The sequence below is a fragment of the Thyridium curvatum genome (genome assembly GCF_004353045.1).
Source record: "Thyridium curvatum strain D216 chromosome Unknown NODE_77_length_194619_cov_74.347017, whole genome shotgun sequence".
NCBI classification, from domain to species: domain Eukaryota; kingdom Fungi; phylum Ascomycota; class Sordariomycetes; order Thyridiales; family Thyridiaceae; genus Thyridium; species Thyridium curvatum.
In genome coordinates, this window is record NW_022156832.1 from 107,022 (window position 1) to 124,058 (window position 17,037).

The 17,037-nt window shown below is 54.4% G+C and overlaps 6 protein-coding genes across 6 annotated transcripts; 3 read left to right on the forward strand and 3 right to left on the reverse strand.

The window, feature by feature from the left end:
• Positions 1-597: 597 nt before the first annotated feature.
• Positions 598-1,875, reverse strand: E0L32_010014 (uncharacterized protein; the record flags this gene model as incomplete). The annotated part of the gene is made up of 1 exon (XM_031132586.1): positions 598-1,875. One exon carries the CDS (start codon positions 1,873-1,875, stop codon positions 598-600), a length of 1,278 nt encoding a protein of 425 aa, XP_030990238.1.
• Positions 1,876-3,085: 1,210 nt separating this feature from the next.
• E0L32_010015 (uncharacterized protein) lies at positions 3,086-5,806 on the forward strand (the record flags this gene model as incomplete). Its single annotated transcript, XM_031132587.1, has 5 exons — positions 3,086-3,858; positions 3,899-4,101; positions 4,157-5,205; positions 5,272-5,306; positions 5,365-5,806. The coding sequence occupies 5 exons, from the start codon at positions 3,086-3,088 to the stop codon at positions 5,804-5,806; spliced, it is 2,502 nt and encodes an 833-aa protein (XP_030990239.1).
• Positions 5,807-6,387: 581 nt separating this feature from the next.
• On the forward strand, positions 6,388-7,797 carry E0L32_010016 (uncharacterized protein; the record flags this gene model as incomplete). Its single annotated transcript, XM_031132588.1, has 1 exon — positions 6,388-7,797. One exon carries the CDS (start codon positions 6,388-6,390, stop codon positions 7,795-7,797), a length of 1,410 nt encoding a protein of 469 aa, XP_030990240.1.
• Positions 7,798-8,119: 322 nt separating this feature from the next.
• Positions 8,120-10,003, reverse strand: E0L32_010017 (uncharacterized protein; the record flags this gene model as incomplete). Its single annotated transcript, XM_031132589.1, has 6 exons — positions 8,120-8,501; positions 8,566-8,924; positions 8,990-9,470; positions 9,550-9,629; positions 9,685-9,862; positions 9,915-10,003. 6 exons carry the CDS (start codon positions 10,001-10,003, stop codon positions 8,120-8,122), a joined length of 1,569 nt encoding a protein of 522 aa, XP_030990241.1.
• A 1,002-nt stretch (positions 10,004-11,005) lies between these two features.
• E0L32_010018 (uncharacterized protein) lies at positions 11,006-12,967 on the reverse strand (the record flags this gene model as incomplete). Its single annotated transcript, XM_031132590.1, has 3 exons — positions 11,006-11,838; positions 11,906-12,709; positions 12,769-12,967. 3 exons carry the CDS (start codon positions 12,965-12,967, stop codon positions 11,006-11,008), a joined length of 1,836 nt encoding a protein of 611 aa, XP_030990242.1.
• A 1,101-nt stretch (positions 12,968-14,068) lies between these two features.
• On the forward strand, positions 14,069-16,981 carry E0L32_010019 (uncharacterized protein; the record flags this gene model as incomplete). The annotated part of the gene is made up of 9 exons (XM_031132591.1): positions 14,069-14,191; positions 14,405-14,655; positions 14,709-14,797; positions 14,856-15,584; positions 15,633-15,750; positions 15,806-16,204; positions 16,260-16,465; positions 16,526-16,717; positions 16,776-16,981. The coding sequence occupies 9 exons, from the start codon at positions 14,069-14,071 to the stop codon at positions 16,979-16,981; spliced, it is 2,313 nt and encodes a 770-aa protein (XP_030990243.1).
• Positions 16,982-17,037: the final 56 nt, after the last annotated feature.

Here is a 17,037-nt window from a genome sequence, read left to right on the forward strand (position 1 = left end):
AACCTGCATATAGGGACTCCTATTCTATCGACCTGGCTATCTGTGATTAGTAGGAGGGCATGAGACAGTGACCATACTGTATCAGAACGTCCTTTTATCATGTTACATGATGGCTTATGCCAGCGTGGTTGAGTACAATGTATCCGAGCAACTCATTAAATGCATCGCAACATCTAGAAGACAACAGTAAACTTGAAAGGCCATGGGTGGATGACAGCAAGTCTTCCAGCTTGTTTGTCATTGCAAGTCACCCTGCAAAATATGTATTCTCTACCTCGTCTATTTCGTGGCACAGTTTCAGAGAGTCGTGTAGAATGGAGCTCATACATATGAAAATAGAACACCAGGATCCGGGTTGTTGAGCTTAGACATGGGGAGGCGATTTATCCAGGGGCACAGCATCGATACCCGGCTGGATCTTGGTGGGGTTTCAAAATTACCCGAATCGGTTGGAGCTTTCAAGCCCGGCCAGGCTCCAGCAGTTGGGCTCTTTAGTTCTTCGAAACGCATAGAAACTCCAAAATATGATTACTAAGAGCTCTTTCGAACGTTCATAACGCTAGATATCTCATTGTAGCATGCTATTTGCGCGGGAAGTCAAGGTCCTTGTGCGCTCGTAGGACCAAACAAAGCGAGTTCCCGCAGCCTGTTTCTCTCTTTCTGTGCCTGGTGCTCAGCGCGGATCTTCTCCAACTCGGCTTTCCAGTGTAGATAGAGTGGGTTAGTCAAGAGGCTGTCAGGCGCCTTCCTAGGTCGCCATACTTGCTTGCTCTTGGGGAACTTGAAGATCGAGTCTCGTGCGTATGCCTTGATCTCGAGCCCTCCTGAAGGTGCTTTATCGGCAGACTTGAGAGGCCGAATGGCCTGCGATCTTCGCTGATTAATTGCCATAGCAGCACCAGGCTCAGCTATATCATCACTTGCCCCCAGAAGGGATTCTTCAAATTCGCCCATCTCAAGCAGGATACCCTGAAGCAATCTGGATATGGAAGGGAAACTGCCAAGATCGGCATGATCCAAGAGATTGCCACCCCAAAGCTCTTCCTTCACCTTTCCCGGATCGGCTCCCGCCTCAAACAAGGCCCGTATTGTCTCGTCACGCCCGTACCGCGCCGCCATGTGCAGCGGCGTCCTCTGCAGGTTGTCAACGGGATCGACCTCCGCCCCGCGCCCGATGAGCTCCTCCACTATGGCCGTCTCGCCGGCCGCCGCCGCCAGGTGGAGCGGGGTGCAACCCGCCCCATCCCTGGCGTCGAGCATCCACTGCGCCTGCTCCAGCGCCGCCTGCTCCGCTCGCTCCGAGCCGCCCGCGCGCGCCGCCGTGCGCCGGAAGCACTCGTCGAGGAGAAGCAGACACAGGTCCGGCGCCGGCCCGCGCAGCGCCTCGTGCACAGCGCTGGTGCTGCACCTGGCCGAGTAGCGCGTCGTGTACCGGATCTCCACCCCGGCCTCGAGCAGCGCGAGGAGGATCTCGCGCTTGCCGAGCAGCGCTGTGCGGCACAGCGCGTCGTGCGCGGTCTTGGGCGGGGGGCCCCACGAGCGGCGCCAGGGGTGGGCTCGGAGGATCTCCTTCAGGACGCGGCGATCTCCTTCCTGGGCTGGGTCGGGTCGGGAGGAGGAGGTTCGGCCGTCGACTGAAGAGGGGCCGGGCTGGTAGCTTGGTGGCGGGGAGTTGCTGCGTATGGGCTGCGAGGGCGGGCTGGAGGCCGCCTGTGGTGATAGCGGGATGGATGCTCCGGAATTCGAAGCACTGGGGTGAGGGGCAGCGGCACCAAGGGCTGTCGCCAAATTCGGAGAGAATGTTGGAGAGCCAGAGCGCGAGTAGGAGGGCGGTTCTTCGATGGAGGGATCGAAAATGCTGCCGTTGTCCGCCATGTTATCTCGTGGAGGCGGCACATCGGCACACACTCGCTCTACCTCCTTTCAGTCATGTCTTTCGACGACAGCGAAGATGCAACGTATCCTGCATCCTAAATAGCAGTGCTAGATGAAATCGTCACCTGACACTCCCAGTTGCCAAGATTGCCCATACGATAATATTGAATGGTTGCAGGAGAGGGTTGCCCCGCGCGACTTGGCGAGCGACAGAAACGCCGGCGGCCGCGATGACCACCTGACCTTATGTGATCTTGGCTTTGAGTTGGCGTCGCTTGGCCAGGGCATTTAGTCCGAGGGGCGACACTTGATTGGCAGCAGTATCAACATAGCCTACCAGGAGAAGCTTTCCTCCCTAGTATGCCTAGGCATGCCACGTTCTGCCCATCCATCGATCACCCTTCAGCTTTTATCTTAAATGCTGAGCGCAAGATTGTATGCGAAGCCTGTCGTGAACTACGAAAGCACGAAAGTGCCCAATACCGCCGACAGGACGCCGGTTGTCTTGAGCTGCATGGCTGGATGTGTGTGCACACGGAAGCGCCGTGTGCATGTGCCGGCTGCTGGGGAGCGCACACGTTTGCCCAAGAAGGGCAGCTCATTTCATACGATCGCCAACTGCGGAGTTCGTCGTATAGAGATGGCTAGGACAAAAGATAACCCCTTGCAGGGAACTTTCCCATGGGCTTTGGCCAGTTGGATGGCCCTCTGGAAAAGGAAAGAAATGGTACTCCCACATGCAAAGGGGATTGAAATTAAGCCGGCAAACCTTGTTGTATTATGCCCCGCGGTAACCCCCGTTTCGTGGATCATGGGAGTAACTCTGTCTGCCGAAACCTGTATTCTGGCATGAGTTCATGTTGGTTGTACATTCTGCAAGGTGCGAGCAATGCAGAGCCCGCAAACCTTGGGCAATCGGCATCGCTTGGCAGATATGCCAGCTTCCTTATCTTGACTAGGTATCTCTGCGCGATCGGGGCAGTGATGATCAACAGACCATTTCCTGCAAGTAGTAGCAAATTGACGGCGGGCAAACCAAAGAGACGGGATGGGACCCCTGATAACGCTGTGGAGCTGTGTGGCAGGGTTGCAGTCGCAGCCCGCGGAGCTTCTTTGATAAAGGCGATCGTCCCTACCGACTGTGATGGTCTGGTTTGCGCCCGTCCGCATCTCTATCCTCGTGTGCAGCGCGTGAAGAATAGGTGAAACCATGTCGGCCAACCGCTTCCCGGGTCAGAACGGCCTGGAGCCTCTCGGCGGCAACCCGGAGGATGCGTTCCTCACCGGCCATTCTACTGGCATCGAGGCATTGTCGGAACTCGGTGTCCACGACATCCGGGCTGAACGGAGGAAGACTGACACTGACGAGAAGACGGCCGCGAAAGACACCCAGACTGATGAGAAGAAGCACGACAACATCAACGACGAGATCAGCCGGGTGCCCGACGACGAGGAGACGATCATGCCCATCGGCAAGGGCATGACCGCCCAAGAAAAGGTCGAGAATATGGAGGAAATTGCCTTGTATGCCCTGCATGTCGAGGACGACCCCTCTCTTGACCCCTGGACCTTTAGGACCTGGGCACTGGGTATCGGGCTCTCTGGCTTCTCTGCGACTCTTGCTACCATCTACCAGTTCAAGCCTCAGGGGATCACTCTCTCTGCGACGTTCCTCTGCGTTATCAGCTACGTACTGGCTCTCGTGCTTGAGCAGATCCCCAAGATCGGTGTCCTCCGCTGGCTGAACCCTCATCCCTTCAATGCCAAGGAGCACGCGGCCATCCTCATCATGTCCTCGACGGCTGCACACTCCGCTCTAGCCGTAGAGGTCATCGCAGTCCAGCGTCTGTGGTACGAAAAGACCCCCAACGCCGGTGTTTGCATATTTCTCATATTCGCATCTCAACTACTTGGATACGGCATCGCCGGGCTCATGCGCAAGATCCTCGTCTACCCAACCAAGGCGAGTTCTCCATTCTTCAAGTATTCAATCACAACAATACACACCCGCTCTAACACTAAGAATCAACCAGTTTTTGTATCCAGCAAACTTGCCGATCATGTCGCTTCTTGAGACTCTACATCGGAAGAAGTCAGAGACCAAACCGCAACTCAAGGTCTTCTACTGGGCTTTCTGTCTCATCTTCATCTGGGAGGTGTTCCCAGAATACATCATGCCGATTCTGACAGCAGTAAACGTATTCTGTCTTGCCAACAGAAATAGCAGTACGTGGTCTCAACTCCGTCCCTGTGATATGACAGTGTTAACATGACGAGCTAGTGTTATTCACTTATCTCTTTGGAGGAGGCAATGGAAACGAGGGGCTCGGCTTTGGTGCCTTGTGCCTTGACTTTCAGTATATCGGCAGCGCTTCCTTGTATCTGCCTCCCCTGACTCAACTCAACTACTTCATCGGCTATATCCTCAACATCGTTGTCTTCATGGCTATCTACTACGGCAATGTGTGGAGAGCGCGAGACTTTCCATTTCTCTCCCAGCTGCTCTTTACTGGAGATTCGAACTCGACATCATACCAGACATTTAATCAATCGACTATCCTTGACTCCCACGGTGTGGTCAACGAAACCCTACTGATGCAGGAAGGCGTCCCGTACATGGCTTCAACCTTCGCCTCGTACGTGCTTACACAGAACCTGGCTATTACTGCGACTATTACGCACTTGCTGCTGTACAACTGGGACGACCTGAAGAACGCCTGGTCCTTCATGGCCCCCTCGCAGCTAAAGCACCTGCTGAGCCTCGACACCTACAGGTTTTGGAAATCTTGGAAGGCGCGAGAATATACGACCGAAGAGCTCGACGCCATGGACCCCCATTACCGCCTGATGATCCGCTATCAAGACGTCCCGGACTGGTTCTACGGAATGATCCTGCTCATCTCGGGTGTCGTGGGCCTCGTCTGCATCTACCAGGCAGAGTCCGGCATGGCCTGGTGGGCGTTTATCATCGCGAATGCCATGGCGGCGATAATGATCCTCTTTACCGGCGCGCAGTTTGGCCTGACGGGGTTCAAAGTGCCTGTGCAGCCCATCATCCAGATGATCGGCGCATACCTCGAGCCCGGCCGGCCCCTGACCAATATGTACTTTACACTCTTTGGCTACAATTCTGTAGCTCAGGGGTTGATGCTCCTGCAAGATCTAAAGCTGGGGCAGTACGCCAAGCTGAGCCCCAGGTGCACATTGACCATGCAGCTGGTTGGCACTATCGTCGGGGCCCTGATCAACTATTTTGTCATGATCTCCATCACAGATGCGCAACGAGGAATACTTCTGTCTATTCAAGGCACACATATCTGGAGCGGCGCTGTAAGTCTTGAAGGTGTGATGCAAATTGTTAATGAACATGTGCTGATGACATTGAACATTCAACAGGCACTGCAATCCTTCAATACCCAAGCTATCACCTGGTGAGAATCACAACCCTGCGAGCTTGACTCCCAGCACGCTAACAAATCGTGTTTCCAGGGGCGGACTCGCCAAATATCTCTATTCCCACGGCACCAGGTACCAATGGGTCCCCCTTGGCCTGGTCCTAGGCTTCATCGCTCCAGTCCCACTGTACATCTTGCATCGCTTGTTCCCCAAGCTCAAGCTCGACCGACTCAACATCTCGCTCATCTCGTGGCACGTCGGCTTCCTCGTGACGGGCATCAACAGCGCCGCCCTCAGCGCCTTTGCTGTCGCCTTTTGGTCCCAGTACTACCTGCGCCGGTGGAAACCCGAGTGGTTCCTCCGGTTCAACTACGTCTTGTGCGCCGGCCTCGACGGCGGCACGCAGGTCCTCGTCTTCATCTTGACGTTTGCACTCTTCGGCGCCAGCGGCAAGCCCGTGCCGTTCCCGAAGTACTGGGGCAATAACGCCGACGGGAATCTGGACTACTGCAAGGTTGATCCGGGTAATGGATGAGTATAGGCTATTGACGTGGGACTTTTGGGGCTCTCTTCTATTTCGATCCTAATGATCCGTATAGGAATTTATTTAGGATCAGGCTTTCGTGCTAAATTGGGGATTCGCTCCTTGCTTAACGAACCTCGGGTGTGACGTACCGACAAATATGGACTGAACAGGAGGCATCTCGTAGTATTGCTATTCAGCGCAGTAGACGTAATCATTATGGCAAAACTAATTTTGCAAGTCTGACGAGTTTGAAGGGAGAGAGGCAACAGCAGAAATTGAGCCCGGATTCCGAGCGCACATCCAATCCGAGATGGAGTGTTGAATGTATGCGCATTGCCGGCATTAGTCAGTACAGAAGCTGGTCGGCCTCCCGCTTGTATCGAATCAAATCGGCGTCAAAGGCATCACAAGGACCCACGCTCGGAAGTTGGTGTTATTTATAGTCAGTCGCCTGCTTGTAGGACATTCTGATCAAGCTACCCTTCTCGCCATTTCTGTGTCAGTCAAACCCTCAATCTTGATTCAGATGCGCCTTCCGAGGAATTACCAGGCGACCTTTCTTGCAAACCTCGTTTCCAAAAGTCATGAATATGCTTGATCAAGCTTTCCGATGGGCCTATAGTGTGGTCCAAAACCTGTTGCCCCTCAGCAGTGCCGACGCAGCCGACAGTGAGCCAAGTCCTCACGAGTCTCCGTTGCCTGCGGTGGCTTTCCGTCCGAACCCGCCTCGCGCGGCCCACCTCAAGTGCAAATGCTATCTACGCAATGTGTTGCCCTATGCCTGCCCCCTTACACATGCCTCAATCGGATCCAAGCTCATCATTCTGGTCACCGGAGAAAGCTTCGCTGGGAAAGACTATACCGCGGGCCTTTGGGTCAGCTATTTCAGCGTGAAAGGCATCAGGGCTGGCATGGTCAGCATAAGCGATGCAATCAAGGCGGAATACGCAGAGGCCACCGGAGCGGACCTGAGCCGCCTGCTTGGGGACCGTGCCTACAAAGAACAACACCGGCCAGCATTGACAGCTTTTTATCAAGACCGTGTTCGCCAACGGCCACAACTACCTGAAGAGCAATTTCTGAAGGTTGTGCATGGTGCTGGAGATGTGGAATTGCTCTTCGTCACCGGCATGACAGATGAGGCACCCGTTGCAACCTTTTCTCCATTGGTGCCAGACAGCAGACTACTCGAGGTCCGGGTTCAGGTGGACGAAGAGACCCTCCAGGCTCGCCGGAAATATGAAAGGGTTGCAGATGGCGATGCTGGTTCGAGTGACAAAAGAGCAACGAACACCAGAGCGTCAAGACCAAGTTCGTTGAAGCACAGGCTATGCCTCATCTTTCAAAATGACACAGTAGGAGACAAAGCTGCTATTGAGTTTGCTGTACAGCATCTCCACCCATTCTTTGACGCTAAATTGCAGCGGCTCGCCGACATGGTACGCTCTATCCCCGATTTCCCGCGTTCCGGGATCGACTTCCGCCATGTTTTGAACGTGGCCCAGCAGCCGGGTGGACTGACGTTATGTACATCACTGCTGCAAGATCACTTCACTAAAGACTGGAACAAAGTCGATATGATGGTTTCCTGTGAGACTGGCGGTTTCATCTTCGCGTCGGCGCTGGCTGCGCATATCGGCATCCCTCTGGCCTTGGTTCGCCAAGGTGTCAAGCTTCCTCCACCCGTCCTCTCCATCGAAAAGTCAACATCGCACATCTCTTCCTACTCATCTTCTAGCGAGTCGATACAGAGGCGGTTCGAGCTGGGTCGGGGTGTGATCTCCAGGGGAGCATCAGTGGTAGTGGTGGATGATGTTCTAGCCACTGGAAAGTCATTGCTGGCAGTGCTACACTTGGTGACCGAAGCTGGTGTTAGCCCTGAAGATGTCAGCGTGATGGTGGTGGCTGAGTTTCCAATCCACCGGGGAAGACAATTGTTGCTCCAAGAGGGCTTTGGAAGGGTTTCTGTACAAAGCTTGCTCATCTATGGCGGCGAGTAGGGCATTGTGTCTTGTATAAAGACCAGAGCTTTAAGTTGAATTAAGTTTCAAGATTGATGTCATTGAACAGCTCTCATCTGCTTCCGGTGCGGTTTGGATGAATATTGTGAGGAGCCTGTTTCATCGTATCCATCACATTCAACCATCCGCAATATGCAGAATGAAACAACATATTAGCTTTGGGAGATGGTTGATCGAAGCAAACAATAAAGGAATCAAGAATGATGAGCAGAATTAAATCCATGTAGCGCGTGAGGTATGATGTGAAGGGTTCCGCTGCCACAAGGTGACTTGCTCTTTACGTCTGCTCATCTTCATACTCCTACGCCCGCTCCACATTGACTTCCGATACACCGTCACGGCCTTTGCCCTCTACCTGAGCTTCGTAAAGCTCCTCCGCCCTCCTGGTCTCGATATTCTTGAATTTTCGCAAAGGTTCACCACTGGCGAAGAGCTGGTCGACCTCTTCCAGAGTGCGCCCCCGCAATTCGGGGATGAAGAAGAACACCAGGATGACCATGACGATGTTGATGGCGCCGAAGATGTACCCGACCTTGGCACCAAGGTTGGCATACTTGGCGTTGATCAGGTACGGCAAGGTGAAGGAGGTCACGAAAGTGGTCAGAACGGAGATGACACACGCGAGCAAGTTGGTCTTTTCCTTGACTCGAGAGGCAGCCGCTTCCGATACGACAATGTAAGACCTAGAGACGGAGATAAATAATCAGCACTCTACCTCGTCTTCCTCCGTAGCCGTGTGACACTTACGCGGGAGCCCAGGATAGGTTGAAGGAGAACGAGAAGAGCATGAGCGATGCTACCATAACGTTCTTCTGGATTTCGCTGAGGGCCTTCTGGTCGATCGAGCCTATGCCGCCGAGGACGAAGAGCCAAAGGCCCATCAAGGTGCCTCCGAAAAGCAGGATAGGCCGTCTGCCGAGGCCGTCCACAAAGAGCCAGACGCACAGAATGGCGACCAGTCCCAGGCAATGCATGATTTCGTTCAAGAGGAAAGACCTGTCGCCAAAGCCCTGGGACTGGTAGAAGATGACAGCGTACTGGCTAGGGAAAGCCTGGCCAGTGATCTGCTGCCCAAACATGGCGAGCACGGCGACACCAGTGCGGACCTACACACATTCGCATGGTGAGCAAATGGCAAGGACAGCGGCTGCACAGAAACAAGGGGACCTACCCTGTTTGACTTGTCAAAGACCTCGGCCCAGGTTCCCTTCTCCTGATTGGCGTGTGCGAACTGAAGGGCCTCGATCTCAAGCTGGATCTCCTCCTCGGTGGCCTTCTTCCTAAGCTTGCGTAGACTCTTACAGGCGTCATCGCGTCTGTCCTGGCTGAGCAGCCATCGAGGAGACTCGGGGAGGACCGGCAGGAAGAGGAAGATTAGGGCAGGCATGACGAGCTGGAGGCCCGTCGGAATGCGCCAGCCAGCATCGCTCTGCATGCTCTTGGTGCCGTAAGTGACGCCCGCTGCCACGATGCCGCCGATGGAAATCATGAGCTGGATGGTCGAGGCGAACATGCCGCGGAGGACCTCGGGGGCAGTCTCGGACTGATAGATGGGGACGACGACGATGGCCATGCCGGTCATGGCAAAGGTGATGATGCGGCCGATGGTGAACATGGCCGAGTTGACTGCTGCTGTCTGGAGGACGACACCACTGTGGGGAGAAGATGGCCATGGTTAGCCCACTCACTCCCGAGTTGCCAGACGGCCAAGCCGCAACCCGGAGAACTTACACAACAGAGACGATGCAGAGAGCAAGAATAGCAGCACGGCGACCCCATTTCTCGGCGATCCAGCCGCAAGAGATGCAGCCCTGAAGTCTGTCAGGACCCACCATGGCGCAGCACCCGATCCTGGGGAGAACTCACGAGGGCCTTTCCGAAGAACGGTGTCGCAGTCATGACCGACGATAGCCAGCCTGGCAGCGCCCACTTGAGGGTCTTGGGATCCTGTTCTCCAAATCGGCGACCGAAACTCTGCATGGCCTGCACACCGCCGAAGGTCGCCACGTCGTATCCGAAGTTGAATGCGCACATGGCAAGGTAGCTGCCAGTGGTCAGAACGGCACTGAGGGACAACTACGCGCGAGAGCACTCACATCATGATGAATATGAGCATTGGGTTGAAGAACTTGAGGCGCTGGAACAGCGTCAGGTTGGCTGCCGTGTGGGGAGTCGGCCCAGCCATGATGGAGAAGTGTGGGAAGCCAATCGGCTACAAAATCAAGCAAGTATCAATGATGTGAGCAAGGGAACTTGGCAACGAGACCAGGGGCAATGGTACGCATAGGAGTAGAAGTCCCAGACGAGGACGTCGTGATGCTGCCGTACTTATAGAAAGAGTAAGAGGCACCGGGTCCCTTGACTACCAATCCCGAGTATATGTAGGTGTCTCCCTGATGAGTCGACTTCTCGGTCATGGCTTCGGCTTTGGTCTCAATCCCCATGGGGTCGAGTGGCGTGAGCTGCAAGACCCCGGACTCAGGGAATCGTTCTCCTGCACATAGACCCCGCAAGGATTGTCACTAGGTTGAGGCTGGAGAATTAGCCATGGATATCATACTCAAGGGGTGGATGAGTTTAGCCAATCATAGCTGACGAGGGGTTCCACCGGGGGATCCTCCGAGTTCCGGGGCGAGTCCCGGGTCTCTTTGTGGTAGATTCTGTCGCTAGACCCCGGGATTCCCGGAGAAAAGGCCAATAAGAATAGAGTACTACCGAAATAGACCGAAGGATTCACTAAATCTCCATGGCCGAGCGCACCAGTACTGGCACTGGCCCCTCTTCCCCAGTCCATATTCCCAGTCTAGCCGACCGGATCAAGCCCATCCAAGGGGCCAAGCCCGCCGGGCTTCTCCACGAAGTTTGACGACTTCTCGGTTAAGCACGGCAAGAAATCAAAGCCGTGGTCAAGCCGCCAGAGCACACCATCATGCCCTCGGGCGGGTAAGAATTGCTCTTTAGACAGAGGGTTGGACTTGTTTGAGAGGTCGTATGATCATAAAGCATGTATTGCAGGCTGAAGGCTGTTCCATGAGCTCACTCCTTTCCGGCGAGTGCAATCTCAGCAAGTGCCAAAAGAGTGAGACACTGTGCACTTCTCGAAATTGCCAACCTAAACTTGATGGAGCAAAGACACAATGCTTTTGTTTTCGACCTAATAGGAAAGAAATTTTCAATACAGACAGGTCTACGCCGCCGCCACTTGTGGTACTACTGTCTTGAGCCTCTCTGGTGTTATCTCCGGCTTTCCAATGTACTTGATCCACGCATAGGGGTCATCCATCTCGTCAAAGACACTGACTCTGCCCTGTGTCACCGTAGGATACTCGCCCGCCACACCAACTGATCCAACATCACCCTTGTACTCTTCCCACAGCAGTAGCATCTCCTTTAGAAGCTCAGGCTTCTCTGTGGCCAGGTCGTGCACTTCACCGGGATCGTTCCGGATGTTGAACAGCTCCCACTTCTGAGGGCCCCTGGGTGCGGGCACAAAGGTGATCTTCCAGTCGCCGCGGCGAAGTGCGCCAGAGCCGGCGATCTCGAATCCCATGACGTAGTCCTGGCCATGAATATCGTGAGCGGTATCTGCAGTGCCGGTTGTTGCGGGAGCGTTCATCAGCGAAAGGAATTTGACCCAACTTCGGCCACGAAGGGGTGCGATGGGCCGTCCTTTGTACTCGGCTGGGTGAGTGAGACCAGCAAGGTCCAGGAAAGTGGGCACAATGTCCATGACAGTACAGAAGGCATCGGTGATGATACCGCTCTTAGCACCCTTGGATGCGACAATGCTGACAGGGGGCTTGACGACAAGCGGTACCCTGCAGCCTCCCTCGGTAGAGTGCATCTTGAAGAGCCGCGAGGGAGCAGTGGCGGCCTGTGCCCATCTGCAGCCGTACCAGACGAAGCTGTTCCCTCGACCGATATTTTCCAAGCTGTTATCGTAGTACTTTTCGACGTGCGCCATGATATTGTCGCCAACAAGGGGGACGGCCTCGTAACTAGCACCTTCGGCACCATTATCTGTGGTCTGGGTCAGTATTCAACTTCTCACTAACATTCAGTGTAAAATGTTCCTTGGGGGCCGTACCAGACATAAACAAGACGAAGGTGTTGTCGTATTCGCCAATGGACTTGAGGTACTCGACGACACGGCCGATATTCCAGTCCATTCGGTCGACCATGCCGGCATAGACCTCCATGGCACGGCTAGAAGCTTGACGCACATTCTGGGGAAGCTCGTCCCAGTTCTCCGGTTTACCGTCCGTGATGACGATGGGATGGGCATCGACGTTAGCGTCGACCATTCCCAGCTCCTTTAGTCTTGCCAACCGCTTCTGCCTCAGGGCTTCCGGTCCGTCATCATAGAAACCCCTATATTTATCGCAGTTCTCCTTGGGCGCTTGCAGGGGCCAGTGCGGCGCACTGAACGGCAGGTACGCGAAGAAGGGCTGCTTCTTCTCGTCCTCTGTTCGCTCCTGGAGATACTTGATCATCTTGTCTGCGTACGCATCGCTGCTGTAGAAGCCCTCCGGCAGGCGTCCCAGGAAGCGGTCGTCCTCGGCGTGCAGTGCGCGCGTTGCGGTCTCGAAGAACTTGCCGGGCTCCGTGTTGGGATCCTTGTACTCGGGCTCGTACGCGTAGTGGTTCGCGCAGCCGGGCAGCAGCGCAAACGACTTCTTGAAGCCGCGGTTGATGGGGTGGTGCTCGGGCTTGAGGCCTAGATGCCATTTGCCCGACATGCACGTGTAGTAGCCACCGTCAGACAAGAGTTCGGGTAGGGCGACAACCCGCTCGTTCAGGTAGCCTTCGTGGCCGGGCTTGCCGGCGTGCGCGGGGGACGCGCGCGTGAGCTCATGGAGCTGGCCGAGACCGGCGATGTGGTGGTCAGTGCCTAAGCAGCCGGCTGTCAGCTGTGAGGCCCCAAATGTGCCCCGTCGCATCATATCTTACCGGTCATGAGCATCGACCGCGTCGGCGAGCATGCTGCAGCGACATGGTAGTTGGTGTACCGCAGCGCATTGGACTCGGCGGCCAGAGCATCGATGGCGGGGGTCGAGATCTCTGAGCCGAAGCAGCCACAGTCGCTGAAGCCCAGATCGTCTGCGACGATGACCAAGAAGTTGGGACGCTTGCCGTTTGCTGCTGCCATTGCGACGTCTGATTGTTTCCTAACTTCTTGAGATTGTCGCGACGATCGGAAGAAAGCAGTCTCGAGACTTATGAGCTCATCAAGACTTGGCTTGTCGGCCGTCGGTGGGTTTAGTACCGATAGGGGTCTAGACACCGCGTGGGCCGTGAGACGGAACTCGGCAACTACACAAGCTTCAGGGAGACCCGTGATTTGCCAAGTCGAACTAAGTACCTAGTCCTGAAGCCCCGAAAAGAGCGGAAGCCGAGAGGCAAAGCAGCGAAGACCGACACTAGACCCACTCACCCCGATTTGCGAGTTCCGGTTGTCGGGCCTCATTTCATAGAGGTCTGGATGGCCTGACCAAAGTGGTGGCACCGAGGAGCTGGTCCCTCTACAGACACATAGGGTTTGATTTGAGAATAGTTTAATTTGTTTAGACTTCAGGCTAGGCGTTTAACCACTTGTTGGGACTTCGCTGACAGGGATCGACAGGCTTAGGGCTGTTCATCCTGGGGAAGACAAGAAAACGGCGCGTGACCAGACTCGAGGAGTGCATATCCTGGCTAGGTAGATATCACACTCAGGTAGCACGTGAACAGCGAGTAAAGCATTTTCAGAAGTCACTGTTTGGTTCAATGGCCTGCTCAACGAGGAGGAATCCCATTGCTTGGTGAGGGTCCACACAGACCTAGGGGATCGTACTTGTACAACTGGGCACTTGCTAGGATCAGTCACTTGGTAGACCTATTGCTGACTCATCTTACTTTTCATCTGCACTGGAATGCCAGTCCTGGAGAGCTCGCCTTCTCTAACTTTTTTGACATGGATACCTCGATACGGTGTCTTCCGGAGTCCATGTTCGTGAAACCACCGTTTGGACAAGACTTGTGCTATCCCTTTAAACGCCGTAGGAACACTCCAGGGTTTTTTATCCACTGATCTTTCAGAGACAAGGATCTTTTGCAGGATTTCTTACTGAAGAGGGCAACAGTTGCACGTGATGTGCTCCTACGGCGTCTAAAGGGATAGGTGTTGTCCTCGTCATCCACAGACACTGCTCTGCAAAGAAGAAGCACGTCATCTCTTAACCAGTCGTACAGTCCTCGATCATCATCCATAATGACTGAAGTAGGTAGTGCATCGGCTGTGGCCTTCGGCAACGATGATCAAGCTTCGGGACTTAGACTCCAGACTAGTGCTCGGAAAAGTGGATGGTCGGGGAGATATCCCGGCATGGCCAAGGTAAGAGTCAGCGCGACCCCACAACGACTCGGTCACGTAAGGAATGAGGCAGAGTCTGTTGCGGCAATAATCCCCGAACTTTTGATCTCCGCACTGTCATCCATTGTTGAAGCACACACGCTTATCGCATACCTTGATACGCCTGCCGGTTTGGCCGGAAGAGCATGAGGACCCTGGATCTTCGAACTCGATATTCTCGTACGCTCCTGTCAGCGTCCCAGCTTATCTGCCGTATTGAACCAGACGCGGGCAGTCTCCCCGGCTACAGCCGGCGGCATGGAGACCCCGGAATCAACATCGTACCCCGCGGGCCCGGCCAAACGCCGGCGCACCCACTTGGCCTGCATCACCTGCCGTGACCGCAAGTCACGTTGTGACGGGCTACGTCCCGCATGCAGCAGCTGTGTGCGCCGGAAGCAGGCCGACTCCTGCTCGTACGACCAAGCAGCGGTCGCGTCCAATCGGTAGAGCATACACCCCTGTCAGCATGGTTACACAAGCTGACACTTAACTCTAGGTACATTGCGGCTCTCGAAGACCGGATCCAGAGATTAGAAAGAGGGAACGTTCGGATTCCTGAATCCCCCCAAGGAGGAAGCATTCCTCGTCAGTTCCATCCCGCACAGTCCACCTAACTTGCCTCCGGCTAATGCGCAAACTTCAGCCTCCGATGCGGGTGCAACGACATCAAGCAGATACGGTCGCTCGGAGGTTCACGATGTGGTTGAACACGATCGACAGGAACGCCCCAGCCTGTCGAGGAGTGAGCCCTATGGTAGTGCATCGAGCTTGGTAGAATCGGAAGGGCCTTACCAGGTCGATGGCCTTGCCACCGTCATGCCTACGGAGAACAACGACAATTTCACCTATGGGGGCTCGTCAACTATTGCCTTTCTACGTCAAGTTGGGCGTGCAGGACGTGTTTCAGGTTATTCTACGCCCCGATCTCGAGTGCTTCCACTTGGCGACAGGACCAGACGCGTATCCGGTCTATCGGAAACCCCATCCTTGCCACGAAGACTGCTTTCAAAAGAATCGGGTCTTGCAAGTCTGCCCATTCGATATCGGTCAGACCGGTACCTCGGCTGCTATTGGGAGTTCGTCTACCCGCTTTTCCCGCTGTTCTATAAACCGCACTTCATGGCAACCTACGAACAGCTGTGGATGCCCAGGACGAGCGAGCCCATCGAGACCGCAGAGGACACATTGTTCCTGTGCAACTTAAACCTAGCTTTCGCACTAGGTTGCCAGTTTTGTGACGACATCGACCCTCGTGAACGGCTTGCGATGGCCAACCAGTTCTTTGAGCGGTCTCAGCAGTTCATGGCCTTCGACTTTCTCGCGTCGACAGAGATAGCAGTGGTCCAGTGGTTGCTCTTGATGGCCGTCTATTGTCAGTCAACCTCTCATGCAAGTCGATGTTGGAACTCTGTAGGACTAGCAATCAGAATGGCTCAAAATATGGGTCTGCATCTGGAGTGCCCGAGGTCCCCTCCCGCATGCCAAGTCGATGCGGAAATCAGGCGCAGGGTATGGCACACTGCCGTAGTCCTGGACAGGTATGGAATATGAGGTTCCGAGTCTCATGACGGACGATGACTGACATACCGCCAGACTCGTGGCAATGACGTTTGGCCGACACGTCATGATTGCTCCGGAGTCGTACACAACTCCGCTCCCGAAGGAGATAGACGACGAGTATCTTGTGGAGGGCGGTGCAGGGACACAACCTCCGGAGAAGCCATCCCATATGGGTCTGTTTGTTTCGGCGTGTAAACTTTTCGAAATACTCCATGGTATCTTGGGAACATTTTATGGTCCGAATAGCGACCCGCGGCACAATGATCCTCCACCCTCGGAACAAGTGCTTGGCGACGTCCTGAACTTCAATCGGCAATTAGACACGTTCCTCAAGCAGATGCCAGAGCACCTCAACATATGGTCTGGGCCACGAGCCTTAGCTCTGGGCAACGAACCGTACATTCATCTTCAGCAGCAGGTGCTATGTTGTCGGTAAGCATTTACCGTCCAAGTTTCCTCGTACGTGATTTGCTGATATGGCATGCAGCTTCCTGTATACCAGGATACTTTGCTTACGACCCATGCTGCAAATAGCATTGCATAGTCGCAGTCGACTGCAAGCTACCACAATCGACGATAGTATATTAAAGCGGTGCTCAGATCTCTGTGTTGAGACCGCCTACCGTCTCATCGACACTATCGACAAGAATCTCGACACTCCTTACAAGAGCCCTGGATGGCATTCTGTATACTGTAAGTCCTCGTTGCAATTTGAGACGATTTTCTTGAGAGCTGTTACTGATTGCATGTCAGTCGTCTTTGCCTCGGCTACAATCATTTTGTCTTCACTCAAGCTGGGTACAGGAGCAAGTTCCAAGAGTGCCTTTGAAGAGTCTTGGGAAAGTTGCATGAGGATTCTCCACCACTACCGAGACCGCGTCCCTGCTGCACCGCGTGCTATTCAGGTCTTGGGGGCTTTACGGCAGCAGCTCGAGAGTTCAAATGGTAAGTTTCAGGAAGTTAGATCACGAGACTCTGTTTCGCAGCTGATCAGCCCAAATAGAATCATCCCAGTCGAGACAAGCTCGCGACGAACCTCGGTTTAGTGCCCTTGTGTCTGGGGATTCGATCTCATCAAGTCGAATGTTTGGAGACTTGGACGAGTCGCACCTAGAGCTTGGTCAATTACATCTTGATGGCACAAATGCGTTGTATGATACCTGGTTCACGCAACAGCTGTTTGGTTTGGACTTTGTAGGAGGGGCATAACAATCACTTCTTGTTTGATCTATGTTGCAGCCTTATCGGATATCATAGTCTATTCC